This window comes from Tachypleus tridentatus, chromosome 9 (assembly GCF_004210375.1).
Source record: "Tachypleus tridentatus isolate NWPU-2018 chromosome 9, ASM421037v1, whole genome shotgun sequence".
Taxonomy (NCBI): Eukaryota; Metazoa; Arthropoda; class Merostomata; order Xiphosura; family Limulidae; genus Tachypleus; species Tachypleus tridentatus.
Window position 1 is genome coordinate 38172784 of NC_134833.1, and position 16547 is coordinate 38189330.

General features: G+C 34.4%; 1 protein-coding gene across 7 annotated transcripts in view; it reads right to left on the reverse strand.

The window, feature by feature from the left end:
* Nucleotides 1-16547, reverse strand: part of LOC143225088 (uncharacterized) — a 135801-nt gene that overhangs the window by 12460 nt on the left and 106794 nt on the right. For 3 of the 7 annotated variants that reach the window (XM_076453829.1, XM_076453834.1, XM_076453831.1), the window contains 2 exons: nucleotides 5781-5892; nucleotides 3794-3987 (listed from right to left, as the gene is read on the reverse strand). In XM_076453829.1, the coding sequence (XP_076309944.1) occupies nucleotides 3794-3987; nucleotides 5781-5892 (306 nt within the window). The remainder of the gene's footprint in view (nucleotides 1-3793; nucleotides 3988-5780; nucleotides 5893-16547) is intronic. The other 4 variants (XM_076453832.1, XM_076453833.1, XM_076453835.1 and 1 more) reach the window with 2 other exon arrangements.

Sequence of the window (16547 nt, forward strand, 5' to 3'; positions counted from 1 at the left end):
TGCATTAAGCCAAGAATTTGGGGCAGAAATCAGTCTGTTCGACCAAACACACAGCCCCAATCCGGCATGAAAACATTAGTTAACTAACCAAATAGTTCCTTGATTGATACTAATTCAGAAGCCGAATTGTCGGCACTTGAAAATAAAAATCAAGCTAAAAATATTTTCACTGAACAACTTCAAATACATTTAAGGAATGCATTAATTAAAATTTGTGAATCATTGGTTCCAGTCATTTCATCTACTCAATATTTATAGCACACATTTTCTGAGTGACACACGGAATAAGTAAATTCAAAAACGAATCTGTTTCATTGAAATATTGAAGCGAGGTTATGACAAAAAAGTATATTAAAATTATAGAATGAAAGATAATCTTTAAGTATCATTAGTTTGAATGAAAAATAATTTTTAAGTATCATTAGTTTGAATGAAAGATAATCTTTAAGTATCATTAGTTTGCATGAAAGAATCTTTAAGTATCATTAGTTTCTACCGTTTTTTGTTTGTTATTAAATACAAAACTATACAATGGGCTATCTCGTCTCGCTTGATTTTTAGCGATGTAAGCCTTCACACTTGCTGCTGGTCACTAGAAAAGCAGTTTTTAAAGAAATATATTATTATAAAATAGATAATTTTGTGTATGCCTTAGCATAAATTAAGGTAATAAATGTTTTTTTTTGTTTGTTTTTTTTATTTTACATTTCCCTACTTATTAGCTCCCCCTAAATGTTAGATATTACCTAGTGGAGACTGAATAAATGTTAATATTTTGCAGTTTAATACATTTAAACCATTAAAGGCTTTATCTTAATCTCACAGTGTCTTTAATTGAAAGGAAATGTCACTGAAACTGTACGTTATGCTACTAACACACAACAAAATTGTAGCGAATACAACAATTCTAGAACACACTTAATGTGTACAACTTTGGAAGAAGTAAAACACCATAAGTAATTTCTGAAATACCGTGGAGATTTGAAAGGTTAATATAACATAGCTTGTTCTCAAGTGCGAATGTTTGGAGCTACAAAGTTTAATTAATTATTTAATATATCTTCATTCGATAAACGTCCTCTATGGTGTGGATTTCTTTTTCATACAAATATATTTAATTTTCTACCTAGAAAGATTTTGAAGGATTTTCATAAAGATTTTCCTTTAAAACCAGCAGCCAGCTGTAAATACGTCTTTACCGAGATTTAGAATTAAGTTTATGGAGTGTTTTATATTTAGTAAGAGTACGATAAACAAGAGCTTGTGCGAGAACAAGTAAACCGAATTTTAATTCACCCCAAGTAACACAAACGTGACTTCGTTAGCTTTTAGAAGTAGTCTAAAACTGAAGATTAATACGAGTTGTTTTCTTTCCATACTGGGTGTCGCTGAAATATACAAAACTTAGAATTTTATAATAAAAAAACCCGAAGTTTTCAAATTTCTGCTGCAAGATTATATTGTCTTCAGTAAGTCGTGTATCATTTCTTTAGAGCTTACGTTAAAAAAAAATAGTGAACAAGGTAGGAAATCTGAAGAAACAGACGTATTTTTTAAGGAATATTATCTCTAACTTATCATAATGTTATTGAAACGTTATAAGATATTCAGTAACTTTTGGTAATGTTTTTTGACGTTATTATCCTTACGTAGAAGTAGTTGTCTAATTATTGCTGCAGACATTTACATAATTATTACACTACTGTAAACCAGTTTGGATTTTTAAGTTGATAACTGTAAGTAGGGGCGTTGATTCTGGGGGGATGGAAGGTATACATCCCCCCTTCATTTTAGATGGGGGGTATGGTGCATACAACCATCCCCCCTACAGTTTGGTCTGTTGAATTATTTTATTGCATCACAGGCCTACAAATTGTGTGTTTGTTCTTGTGCTTTTCGTGTTCTTACCAATCGAATTACATAATTAGGCCTAGAGGTAGGCTTTTTCAGTAGCCGAAATGTACATCTTTAATATAGGCGTGCTTCTAAGCTTTTCGATCTAACCGATAGTTCATAAGTATCAGTCAGTAGACCTAAGTATACATGCAAGTATCGTGGCAACAAGATTACTCTGTGACTGCATGTTTACAGCTTTTAGGTTCACGTAATCAGAGATTACCAATTTGCAAATTGAACAGTCCACATAAGTGGTTGCAAAGATCATCCCCCCCATCGGGTGTAAAAAATCTACGCCCCTGACTGTAAGAAATATAATTTAACATAAATATAATAAACACAACAATTCTATGAAGTAAAATATAACAAAATATGCATATCATATATATCACTAAAACCAATATCATAGAAGGTAACCGACGACAACACAGTATAAGAAATAGCTAAAAGGAAGTTACAATAATACTGAAACAAACAAACAAAACGAAACACAAAGAACACAAACCATTGTTTGTTAAAACAAGTCAACTTCTAAGAAACTATTAAAGCTATATGAAATTTATATCTGTTCTATTTTAGATGGGGATTTCAGTGCTCTCACGTTTCTAAGAGGCTTTAACTTCCAAAGAACTTTTAGATTTGTTTAAACCTGTGAAATATCTGTACAGTTATTTTATAATACCAGCAAGCTAATTTGAACAGCTAATTATAATTAGTTTAAACAAGTATTTTCTCTTCGATGCGATTTTTGGACTATCTACTTTGAACAGTTTCCCGCCTAATATTTTGTCTAATATTAGTGGGCCTGAATGTTCTTCGTCCGTTAACAATAGACTACCTGGCGTCTGCAGAACTTTTAGTTTATAAGTTTTAACTTTTAACGTGGTTTTAAGATTCCAGTATTTGTATACATAGACATTAAAATCATTTGGTGAAATATCCCAAGTATGTTTTAATTACCGTGTTTTGGAGTCATATCATGGTGGCTTAAAGAGGTAACGTTATATGAAACATTATAACTCTAAAATTTGAAATAAAGTTGCTTTGGACTTTCTGATAATATCGATACAAATGCTTCTGTCTGCATTTCCTGCAGTATAAAAATAACATACAAAAATCCTTCTTGAAAAATTAAGTTCTTATAAGATGCCTAAACGAGTTACGATGACGAAGCTTAGTAATTAGTACAATTGAAAAGTAGAAAGTAATTAGTAAATACTTTTATATCACATTTAAAAGTAATGCACAAATTAGTAGCAATTAGTAATTTAACGCATTCAAAAGAGAATTATGCTTAACAGGTAATTTCAGTTTATGACGAGAAACAATTAGCAGCACGAAAATCTTCCTGTTAACTATAGTGGCTACTAAAGCGGAAATAAAAATGACAAAGTCAAGGGACTAAATCACAATAACTTCTCTATTCTCGTTAAATATAGCATCAAGGAAAGAGATACCTGATTTTATTGGTTTGTATTTATTATTACAACTGCAGCAAGTGTTTGTTTAATTTGTTTTTTAAGATTCATAATTAAGGTACGTTAAGCTGTACACGGACTTCTCTCTACGTTAAAATATTTTTATTTGCGAGCTTTCGGCTCTCTTACCTGCACCTTCATCGATAAATAATGCATCAGTTCGCCACTAGTCGAATGCTCTGGTTAAGTAGGCCTTAAACTCGCGAATAAAAGGAAAGTTCGTGTATAATGCTATAAAATTGTGTTGATTTGTTAACCACTTCAAATTCACCTGTTCCTCTATATAACTGTACTTAATTATGAAAACACATTTAATGCTTCATTTTGTCCTGATCGTTTAACCAGTGGGAAAAAGAAAAGAAAAGAAATGATGCCTTCTGAGTTCTCAATGACCTAGCATATTAAGTTCGAACTTTTACCCTTAAGAAGTTTAGTTGAGGGGCTCAACAGATAGAATCGTGTCTTACTGGAGCCTGGTAAGTATTCATTACTTGCGCTGCTGTGGGAAGGCCTTCGCGAGCATGGGATCGTGGTTGGGGCCTCTGTTCCAGTCAGTACAACAGGTGGCGCTGCAGCATTACCGAGGCGACCTCTGTTTCTTCCAAAACGGGCTCTGAAAAAAGATATCTTAATAATAATGACATATTTATGATTAGACAGTCAGAAGAACGCCAATAAGGTTAAGTTCTTTCAGAAAATCAGTTTTACATTTTTAACCATAAATTAGTTAATTATACGTTATTCTGAAATTAACAATTAATATGTCCAATCTGTAAATATTTCACTTTGAGAAAGACTTTGGCAGAAGTAGAGCTGTAACCTAGAGTGGGAAATTAATTATAGGTTTAGGGATCAATTCATTATAAGCAGTACTGTAAAATAAATAAATATCAATTATAAAATGCTTACGACAATTATCTAGAAACGTGCTAACTTTATGAACATCAATATAAAATAAGTATGGACAATATACAGACACCTGAGTGAATATATAGGTTTATAACAAATCATGTGTAAGCCCATAAGTGGACATTCTACGTTATAAACTGGATTTGAAAAGTTACTGGTAGGACATGACGAATGATAACTTAATGCAGAAGTTCTAATGCTTTTTTTTTCACGTATCATTAGATTTGTGTTATTTCTGGGGACCACAATGGAATCTATATACTATGCTGCCACTTTCTTAATGAGATTAAGCTAGCTTTTTCTCGGAACGATGAGAAGGAAGCCCACGCAGCAACCTTGACTGCAAACCGCAGACTTGGTGGATTATCTAAACTGCATATTGTCATATCGTCTTTAAGGCGAATTTTCAGTGATGTCGAGAAAACCCACTTGTAGAGAAATATATATGTAAAAAACGGCTCGTTTGGGTTGAGAAAATGTTTTACGTAGCGAAGTGAACAACGTTTCGACCTTCTTCGGTCATCGTCAGATTCACAAAGACGAAGGTCGAAACGTTGTTCACTCCTCTACGTAAAACATTTTCTCAACCCAAACGAGCCGTTTTTACATATATAAGGCGAATTTTGTTTGTTATTAAGCACAAAGCTGCACAATGGGCTCTCTCTGCTTTGCCCACTGCAGATATCGCGACCCAATTTTTCTAGCCTTGTAAGCCCTCAGACTTAACACTGAAATCCTTTTTAGGACAATTAGTTTGGTATGTTTATTTTAGCGCAAAACCACATAATAGCATAGCTGCACTCTGATTATCATGGGAAATAAAACTTCAGAGTTTAGCATGTTAGTCCGTAAACTTACCGTTGATCTGCAAGGGAACTTTTAATGAGAAAGGTACTAAAAACTATCTACGTGTGACTGACTTGTCTTTCCTTTGCAATGAAATCACGGTCGAATGTAAGGTTATTGGTTTTTTTGTTGTTCTTTTTTGGCACTAGCTTTCAGCTGACGGTGCGTGTGTCGTTTGAATTTCGCGTAAAGCTACACGAGGGCTATCTGCGCTAGCCGTCTCTAATATAGCAGTGTAACACCAGAGGGAAGGCAGCTAGTCATCAACACACACCGCCAACTCCTTTACCAACGAATAGTGGGGTTGACTATCGCATTATAACGCCTCTACGGCTGAAAGAGTGAGCAGGTTTGGTATGACGGGGATTCGAACCCGCGACCCTCGGATTACGAATCAAGTACCTTAACCATCTGGCCATTCAGCTGATGGAAGAGTGATAATCAGAGAATTACGTGCGAGTCAATCAAATGAGTAGAAAAAATATCTATTATTTAAATAATTAATAACAACCGGAAAGTTATTTCAGTACGAAGGCATTTTTGTCTAACTGAACAATCTTTATAACGGTAATAAATTACAAGAAACAGTAATTTTTCAATCTCTCTGTTAAAGAGCAATATGGTAAAATCATTGAAAAAGATTTGATTTACCTGCTAAATAATCTGAGCACAAGACAGAAAAGGGCAGTGCCAATCATGACACCAGAAACCACCATTATCACGGTCATGATGTCAGGGTTTTCCAGAATTCCATCGCCTTTACCTAGTAAAGTTAAATAAACTAAAGTAAGCGAAATATAATGAATCAAATACATTTTTAAAACATGAAAGTCAATTAACCCGATAATTTCAAGTAATTTGCACAATAATAAACTTAAAGTTTTTTGGGTTTTTTTCCATAGAGACCTCGGAATGATCTTTTGAATGAGTTTGAATTAAAAGGTGCTCTTTGGTTTTGATTTTGCCATACTTGTACTTTATCATTTGACCATATGCTTTTGGTTGTTTTGTTTTGCAAATAGCCAAATTTGAACGATTTTGGATATCGTAATTTTAGGTTGCACATTTTGTCATGTTTTTATGTGTCCAATAACGTGCAGGAACGTAATGTGAAATTGTTCATTTTTGTGTTTTTTGTCAGATAATCTTGAAATCTAAGTAAACGCTTATCTCTTGTGGCACAACTATTCTGTAGACTTAAATAAATATCAATTACTTTAAATTTAAACATACTGAAAATATGTTAAAAAATTTCAAATTGTAGGAATGGGTGCATCTAAAAGTGAGGAAACAAGGTAGGAAGCGATTGGCGTAATAAAACTGCCTCTGTACAACCTCATATAGGGGCGTGTCCAACATCCTGTCTATGCCTACTTAGTTTATTTTTACTATCTTGCATTCAATAACCCAAGTTAACTAAACTTATCACACATAGTCGTGCTTATCATATAATAACTAAAAGTTTCTGTGAATCGAAGTATTGGAGGTAATACATGTACTATTTGTTTTTAGAACTTCGCGCAAAGCTACACGAGGGCTATTTGCGCTAGCCGTCTTTAATTTAGAGGGAAGGCAGCTAGTCATCACCACTCACTGCCAACTCTTTGACTACTTTTTTACCGACGAATAGTGGGATTGACTCACATAAAAACGCCCCACGCTGAAAGGGCAAGCAAGTTTGATGCGATTGTGATTCGAACCCGTGATCCTCGGATTACCTTAACCACCTGGTCATGCCGGACCTACGTGTACTGTAAAGTCTGTTTATACGACAACAGGAGTAAAAGATAATCGTGTGGATCCATAACTTATTAGGTTTTCTTTTTACAACTTGTACCTTGATTGGCAATTGTATGAGAAGGTAACGGAATTTCATATATTAGGTATGTAGGTGGATTAACATACAAAGATAAAAAATCCCAAGAAATGTCTGTGTATCAAATTCATGGACTTGGTGCTATGTATACAAAAATAGAAGAATCATACACTTTCGTATGTACATATAAATTGTATAATATCATGAACACAGAAAAACGATGTCGGCATAAACAGATGATGGACACACCCTTTTGTGAGTTTGCACAGAGGAAGTTTTATTACACCCCGTCCATTCCTACCATGTTTCCTCACTTTTCCATGTACTCAATCCTACACTTTAAATTTCTTAAGTATTTTCCCCCCTGCTCAGGTACTTCTTTTATACAAAATGACATCATCTCAAGCATCATTCATTCATTTATACTGATATCCTGCATCTATATAATCAGTATGGGTGTGCATAATATTATGGTATACACATATAATGGTGTATGAGTGTGCTGTGCATTCTCTTCACCTCTGTTGTGTGTATATATTAAAAGTGTGCGTGCGTGGGTGCTGTATATGTGATGCCACATATTCTATAGCGTGATGTTGTGAGAGATGCGGTTTTGTATACTGTATGTACAAAACGTTCATAGAGTTAGGTAGAGTGAGTTATAGTTGTGTGTATATACTAAAGGTTGATAGAGTGATGTAGTGTGAGTTGTGGTTGTGTGTATATACTAAAGGTTGATAGAGTGATGTAGTGTGAGTTGTGGTTGTGTGTATATAATAAAGGTTGATAGAGTGATGTAGTGTGAAGTTGTAGTTTGTGTGTATATACTTGATAAAGGTTGATAGAGTGATGTGTGTGTGTACTAAAGTTGTAAGTTGTGTGTATATACTAAAGGTTGATAGAGTGATGTAGTGTGAGTTGTGGTTGTGTGTATATACTAAAGGTTGATAGAGTGATGTAGTGTGAGTTGTCGTTGTGTGTATATACTAAAGGTTGATAGAGTGATGTAGTGTGAGTTGTGGTTGTGTGTATATACTAAAGGTTGATAGAGTGATGTAGTGTGAGTTGTGGTTGTGTGTGTATATACTAAAGGTTGATAGAGTGATGTAGTGTGAGTTGTAGTTGTGTGTATATACTAAAGGTTGATAGAGTGATGTAGTGTGAGTTGTGGTTGTGTGTATATACTAAAGTTGATAGAGTGATGTAGTTGTAGTGTGTATATACTAAAGGTTGATAGAGTATGTAAAGTGAATATATATAAAGTGATAGAGTGATGTAGTGTGTGGTGTAGTTATGTGTATATACTAAAGGTTGATAGAGTGATGTAAGTGTGAGTTGTGGTTGTGTGTATATACTAAAGGTTGATAGAGTGATGTAGTGTGAGTTGTGGTTGTGTGTATATACTAAAGGTTGATAGAGTGATGTAGTGTGAGTTGTGGTTGTGTGTATATATACTAAAGGTTGATAGAGTGATGTAGTGTGAGTTGTGTGTATATACTAAAGGTTGAAAGAGTGATGTAGTGAGTTGTGTGGTTGTGTGTATATACTAAAGGTTGATAGAGTGATGTAGTGTGAGTTGTGAGTTTGTGTGTATATATACTAAAGGTTGATAGAGTGATGTAGTGTGAGTTGTGGTTGTGTGTATATACTAAAGGTTGATAAGTGATGTAGTGAGTTGTGGTTGTGTATATACTAAAGGTTGATAGAGTGATGTAGTGTGAGTTGTGTTGTGTATATACTAAAGGTTGATAGAGTGATGTAGTGTGAGTTGTGGTTTGTGTGTATATACTAAAGGTTGATAGAGTGATGTAGTGTGAGTTGTGGTTGTGTGTATATATATTGATAGATAAAGGTTGATAGAGTGATGATGTAGTGTGAGTTGTGTTGTGTGTATATACTAAAGGTTGATAGAGGTGTTGTGAGTTGTGTGTGTATATACTAAAGGTTGATAGAGTGATGTAGTGTGAGTTGTGGTTGTGTGTATATACTAAAGGTTGATAGAGTGATGTAGTGTGAATATACTAAAGGTTGATAGAGTGATGTAGTGTGAGTTGTGGTTGTGTGTATATACTAAAGGTTGATATGGTGATATAGTGTGAGTTGTAGTTGTGAGTATTGTGTTGATAGAGTTGTGTGTATATACTAAAGGTTGATAGAGTGATGTAGTGTGAATATACTAAAGGTTGATAGAGTGATGTAGTGTGTGTTGTGGTTGTGTGTATATACTAAAGGTTGATGGAGTGATGTAGTGTGAGTTGTGGTTTGTGTGTATATACTAAGGTTGAGGTTGATAGAGTGATGTAGTGTGTGTAAAAGGTTGTAGAGTTGTGTGTATATACTAAAGGTTGATAGAGTGATGTAGTGTGAGTTGTGGTTGTGTGTATATACTAAAGGTTGATGGAATGATGTAGTGTGAGTTGTGGTTGTGTGTATATACTAAAGGTTTATAGAGTGATGTAGTGTGAGTTGTGATTGTGTGTATATATACTAAAGGTTGATAGAGTGATGTAGTGTGAGTTGTGTGTATATACTAAAGGTTGAAAGAGTGATGTAGGGTGTATATACTAAAGGTTGATAGAGTGATGTAGTGTGAGTTTTGGTTGTGTGTATATACTAAAGGTTGATAGAGTGATGTAGTGTGAGTTGTGGTTGTGTGTATATACTAAAGGTTGATAGAGTAATGTAGTGTGTATATACTAAAGGTTGATAGAGTGATGTAGTGTGAGTTGTGGTTGTGTGTGTATAATAAAGGTTGATAGAGTGATGAAGTGTGAGTTGTGGTTGTGTGTATATACTAAAGGTTGATAGAGTGATGTAGTGTGAGTTGTGGTTGTGTGTATATATACTAAAGGTTGATAGAGTGATGTAGTGTGAGTTGTGGTTGTGTTTATATACTAAAGGTTGATAGAGTGATGTAGTGTGAGTTGTGGTTGTGTGTATATACTAAAGGTTGATAGAGTGATGTAGTGTGAGTTGTGGTTGTGTGTATATATACTAAAGGTTGATAGAGTGATGTAGTGTGAGTTGTGGTTTGTGTGTATATACTAAAGGTTAATTGAGTGATGTAGTGTGAGTTGTGATTGTGTGTATATATACTAAAGGTTGATAGTGTGAGTTGTGTGTATATACTAAAGGTTGATAGAGTGATGTAGTGTGAGTTGTGTGTATATACTAAAGGTTGAAAGAGTGATGTAGGGTGTATATACTAAAGGTTGATAGAGTGATGTAGTGTGAGTTTTGGTTGTGTGTATATATACTAAAGGTTGATTGAGTGATGTAGTGTGAATATACTAAAGGTTGATAGAGTGATGTAGTGTGAGTTGTGGTTGTGTGTATATACTAAAGGTTGATGGAGTGATGTAGTGTGAGTTGTAGTTGTGTGTATATACTAAAGGTTGATAGAGTGATGTAGTGTGAGTTGTGGTTTGTGTGTATATACTAAAGGTTGATAAGTGATGTAGTGTGAGTTGTGGTTGTGTGTATATACTAAAGGTTGATAGAGTGATGTTGTGTAAGTTGTAGTTTGTGTATATATACTAAAGGTTGATAGAAGTGATGTAGTGTGAGTTGTAGTTGTGTGTATATACTAAAGGTTGATAGAGTGATGTAGTGTGAAGTTGTGGTTGTGTGTATATACTAAAGGTTGATAGAGTGATGTAGTGTGAGTTGTGGTTTGTGTGTATATACTAAAGGTTGATAGAGTGATGAGTAGTGTGAATATACTAAAGGTTGATAGAGTGATGATAGTGTGAGTTGTGTAGTTGTGTGTATATACTAAAGGTTGATGGAGTGATGTAGTGTGAATATACTAAAGGTTGATAGAGTGATGTAGTGTGAGTTGTGGTTGTGTGTATATACTAAAGGTTGATAGAGTGATGTAGTGTGAGTTGTGGTTGTGTGTATATACTAAAGGTTGATAGAGTGATGTAGTGTGAGTTGTGGTTGTGTGTATATACCAAAGGTTGATAAGTGATGTAGTGTGAGTTGTAGTTGTGTGTATATATACTAAAGGTTGTTGATAAGTAGTGTGAGTTGTGTGTGTATATACTAAAGGTTGATAAGTGATGTAGTGTGAGTTTGAGTTGTGTGTATATACTAAGGTTGATGAAGAGTGATGTGTTGTTGTGTGTATATACTAAAGGTTGATAGAGTGATGTAGTGTGAGTTGTGGTTGTGTGTATATACTAAAGGTTGATAGAGTGTGATGTAGTGTGAGTTGTAGTTTGTGTTTATATACTAAAGGTTGATAGAGTGATGTAGTGTGAGAGTTGTAGTTGTGTGTATATACTAAAGGTTGATAGAGTGATATAGTGTGAATATACTAAAGGTTGATAGAGTGATGTAGTGTGAGTTGTGGTTGTGTGTATGTATACTAAAAGTTGATAGTGTGAGTTGTGTATATATACTAAAGGTTGATAAGTGATGTAGTGTGAGTTGTAGTTTTGTGTATATATACTAAAGGTTGATAGAGTGATGTAGTGTGAGTTGTGGTTGTGCGTATATACTAAAGGTTGATAGAGTGATGTAGGGTATATATACTAAAGGTTGATAGAGTGATGTAGGGTGTATATACTAAAGGTTGATAGAGTGATGTAGTGTGAGTTTTGGTTGTGTGTATATACTAAAGGTTGATAGAGTGATGTAGTGTGAGTTCTGGTTGTGTGTATATACTAAAGATTGATAGAGTGATGTAGTGTGAGTTGTGGTTGTGTGTATGTATACTAAAAGTTGATAGTGTGAGTTGTGTATATATACTAAAAAATGATAGATGTTGTAGTGTGAGTTGTAGTTGTGTGTATATACTAAAGGTTGATAGAGTGATGTGAGTAGAGTTGTAGTTTGTGTATATACTAAAGGTTTTAAGAGTGATGTAGTGTGAGTTGTGGTTGTGTGTATATACTAAAGGTTGATAGAGTGATGTAGTGTGAGTTGTGGTTGTGTGTATATACTAAAGGTTGATAAGTGATGTAGTGTGAGTTGTAGTTTGTGTGTATATACACTAAAGGTTGATAGAAGTGATATAGTGTGAGTTGTGTTTGTGTGTATATACTAAAGGTTGATAGAGTGATGTAATGTGAGTTGTGGTTGTGTGTGTATATATACTAAGGTTGATAGAGTGATGTAGTGTGAGTTGTAGTTGTGTGTATATACTAAGGTTGATAGAGTGATGTAGTGTAGAGTTGTAGTTTGTGTGTATATATACTAAAGGTTGATAGAAGTGATGTAGTGTGAGTTGTGGAGTTGTGTGTATATACTAAAAGGTTGATAGAGTGATGTAGTGTGAGTTGTTGTTGTGTGTATATATACTAAAGGTTGATAGAGTGATGTAGTGTGAGTTGTGGTTGTGTGTATATATACTAAAGGTTGATGAGAATGATGTAGTGTGAGTTGTGGTTGTGTGTATATACTAAAGGTTGATAGAGTGATGTAGTGTGAGTTGTGGTTGTGTGTATATACTAAAGGTTGATAGAGTGGTGTTGTGTAAGTTGTGGTTGTGTGTATACTACAGGTTGATAGAGTGATGTAGTGTGAGTTGTGGTTGTGTGTGTATACTAAAGGTTGATAGAGTGATGTAGTGTGAGTTGTGGTTGTGTGTATATATACTAAAGTTTGATAGAGTGATGTAGTGTGAGTTGTGGTTGTGTGTATATATACTAAAGGTTGATAGAGTGATGTAGTGTGAGTTGTGGTTGTGTGTATGTACTAAAGGTTGATGGATTGATGTAGTGTGAGTTGTGGTTGTGTGTATATAATAAAAATTGATAGAGTGATGTAGCGTGTATATACTAAAGGTTGATGTAGTGATGTAGTGTGAGTTGTGGTTGTGTGTATATATACTAAAGGTTGATAGAGTGATGTAGTGTGAGTTGTGGTTGTGTGTATATACTAAAGGTTGATAGAGTGATGTAGTGTGAGTTGTGGTTGTGTGTATATACTAAAGGTTGATAGAGTGATGTAGTGTGAATATACTAAAGGTTGATAGAGTGATGTAGTGTGAATTGTGGTTGTGTGTATATAATAAAGGTTGATAGAGTGATGTAGTGTGAGTTGTAGTTGTGTGTATATACTAAAGGTTGATTCAGTGATGTGTGAGTTGTGGTTGTGTGTATATACTAAAGGTTTATACAGTGATGTAGTGTGAGTTGTGGTTGTGTGTATATACTAAAGGTTGATAGAGTGATGTAGTGTGAGTTGTGGTTGTGTGTATATACTAAAGGTTGATGGAGTGATGTAGTGTGAGTTGTGGTTGTGTGGATATACTAAAAGTTGATAGAGTTATGTAGTGTGAGTTGTGGTTGTGTGTATATACTGAAGGTTGATAGAGTGATGTAGTGTGAATATACTAAAGGTTTATAGAATGATGTAGTGTGAGTTGTGGTTGTGTGTATATATATTAAAGGATGATAGAGTGTTGTAGTGTGAGTTGTAGTTGGGTGTATATACTAAAGGTTGATTCAGTGATGTTGTGGGAGTTGTGGTTGCGTGTATATACTAAAGGTTTAAAGAGTGATGTAGGTGAAGTTGTGGTGTGTTTGTGTATATACTAAAGGTTGATAGAGTGATGTAGTGTGAGTTGTGGTTGTGTGTATATACTAAAGGTTGATAGAGTGATGTAGGGTGTATATACTAAAGGTTGATAGAGTGATGTAGTGTGAGTTGTGGTTGTGTGTATATACTAAAGGTTGATAGAGTGATGTAGTGTGAGTTGTGGTTGTGTGTATATACTAAAGGTTGATAGAGTGATGTAGTGTGAGTTGTGGTTTGTGTGTATATACTAAAGGTTGATAGAGTGATATAGTGTGAGTTGTGGTTGTGTGTATACTAAAGGTTGATAGAAGTGATGTAGTGTGAGTTGTAGTTGTGTGTATATATATTAAAGGATGATAGAGTGTTGTAGTGTGAGTTGTAGTTGGGTGTATATACTAAAGGTTGATTCAGTGATGTTGTGGGAGTTGTGGTTGTGTGTATATACTAAAGGTTGATAGAAGTGATGTAGTGTGAGTTGTGGTTGTGTGTATATACTAAAGGTTGATAGAGTGATGTAATGTGAGTTGTGGTTGTGTGTATATACTAAAGGTTGATAGAGTGATGTAGTGTGAGTTGTGGTTGTGTGTATATACTAAAGGTTGATAGAGTGATGTAGTGTGAGTTGTGGTTGTGTGTATATATACTAAAGGTTGATAAGTGATATAGTGTAGAGTTGTGAGGTTGTGTGTATATACTAAAGGTTGATAGAGTGATGTAGTGTGAGTTGTGGTTGTGTGTATATATACTAAAGGTTGATAGAAGTGATGTAGTGTGAGTTGAGATTGTGTGTATATATACTAAAGGTTGATAGAGTGATGTAGTGTGAGTTGTTGTTGTGTGTATATATACTAAAGGTTGATAGAGTGATGTAGTGTGAGTTGTGGTTGTGTGTATATACTATAGTTTGATAGAATGATGTAGTGTGAGTTGTGGTTGTGTGTATATACTAAAGGTTGATGAAGTGATGGAGTGTGAGTTGTGGTTGTGTGTATACACAAAGGTTGATGTGGTGATGTAGTGTGAGTTGTAGTTGTGTGTATATACTAAAGGTTGATAAAGTGATGTAGTGTGAGTTGTGGTTTGTGTATATATACTAAAGGTTGATAGAGTGATGTAGTGTGAGTTGTGGTTTGTGTGTATATACTAAAGGTTGATAGAGTGATGTAGTGTGAGTTGTGGTTGTGTGTATATACTAAAGGTTGATATGAGTGATATGTAGTGTGAGTTGTAGTTGTGTGTTATATATACTAAAGGTTGATAGAGTGATGTGTGTAGTATATATACTAAAGGTTGATAGAGTGATGTAGTGTGAGTTGTAGTTTGTGTGTATATACTAAAGGTTGATAGAGTGATGTAGTGTGAGTTGTAGTTGTGTGTATATACTAAAGGTTGATAGAAGTGATGTAGTGTGAGTTGTGGTTGTGTGTATATATACTAAAGGTTGATAAGTGATGTAGTGTGAATATACTAAAGGTTGATAGAAGTGATGTAGTGTGTAGTTGTAGTTGTGTGTGTATATACTAAAGGTTGATAGAGTGATGTAGTGTGAGTTGTGTTGTTGTGTGTATATACTAAAGGTTGATAGAGTGATGTAGTGTGAGTTGTGGTTGTGTGTATATACTAAAGGTTGATAGAGTGATGTAGTGTGAGTTGTGGTTGTGTGTATATATACTAAAGGTTGATAAGTGTGATGTAGTGTGAGTTGTGTGTGTATATACTAAAGGTTGATAAAGAGTGATGTAGTGTGTATATACTAAAGGTTGATAGAGTGATGTAGTGTGAGTTGTGGTTGTGTGTATATATACTAAAGGTTGATAGAGTGATGTAGTGTGAGTTGTAGTTTGTGTGTATATATACTAAAGGTTGATAGAGTGATAGTGTGTATATACTAAAGGTTGATAGAGTGATGTAGTGTAGAGTTGTGGTTGTGTGTGTATATACTAAAGGTTGATAAGTGATGTAGTGTGAAGTTGTGGTTTGTGTGTATATACTAAAGGTTGATAGAGTGATGTAGTGTGAGTTGTGGTTGTGTGTGTATATACTAAAGGTTGATAGAGTGATGTAGTGTGAGTTGTGGTTGTGTGTATATACTAAAGGTTGATAGAGTGATGATGTTAGTGTGAGTTGTGGTTGTGTGTATATACTAAAGGTTGATAGAGTGATGTAGTGTGAGTTGTGGTTGTGTGTATATATACTAAAGGTTGATAGAGTGATGTAGTGTGAGTTTTGTAGTTGTGTGTGTATATATACTAAAGGTTGATAGAGTGATGTAGTGTGAGTTGTGATTGTGTGTATATATACTAAAAGGTTGATAGTGTGATGAGTTGTTGTGTATATACTAAAGGTTGATAGAGTGATGTAGAGGGTATGAGTTGTGTGTATATATACTAAAGGTTGATAAGAAGTGATGTTAGAGTGTGTATATACTAAAGGTTGATAGAGTGATGTAGTGTGAGTTGTGGTTGTGTGTATATATACTAAAGGTTGATAGAAGTGATGTAGGTGTGATTTGTGGTGTGAATATACTAAAGGTTGATAGAGTGATGTAGTGTGAGTTGTGGTTTGTGTGTATATACTAAAGGTTGATAGAGTGATGTAGTGTGAGTTGTAGTTGTGTGTATATACTAAGGTTGATAGAGTGATGTAGTGTGAGTTGTGGTTGTGTGTATATACTAAAGGTTGATAGAGTGATGATAGTGTGAGTTGTGGTTTGTGTGTATATACTAAAGGTTGATAGAGTGATATGAGTGTAAGTTGTGGTTTGTGTATATATACTAAAGGTTGATAGAGTGATGTAGTGTGAGTTGTGGTTGTGTGTATATACTAAAGGTTGATAGAGTGATGTAGTGTGAATATACTACTAAGGAAGGTTGATAGAGTGATGTAGTGTAATATTGTTGTTGTTGTGTGTATATACTAAAGGTTGATAGAGTGATGTAGTGTAGTGTGAGTTGTAGTTTGTGTGTATATACTAAAGGTTGATAGAGTGATGTAGTGTGAGTTGTGGTTGTGTGTATATACTAAAGGTTGATAGAAGTGATGTAGTGTGAGTTGTGATTGTGTGTATATATACT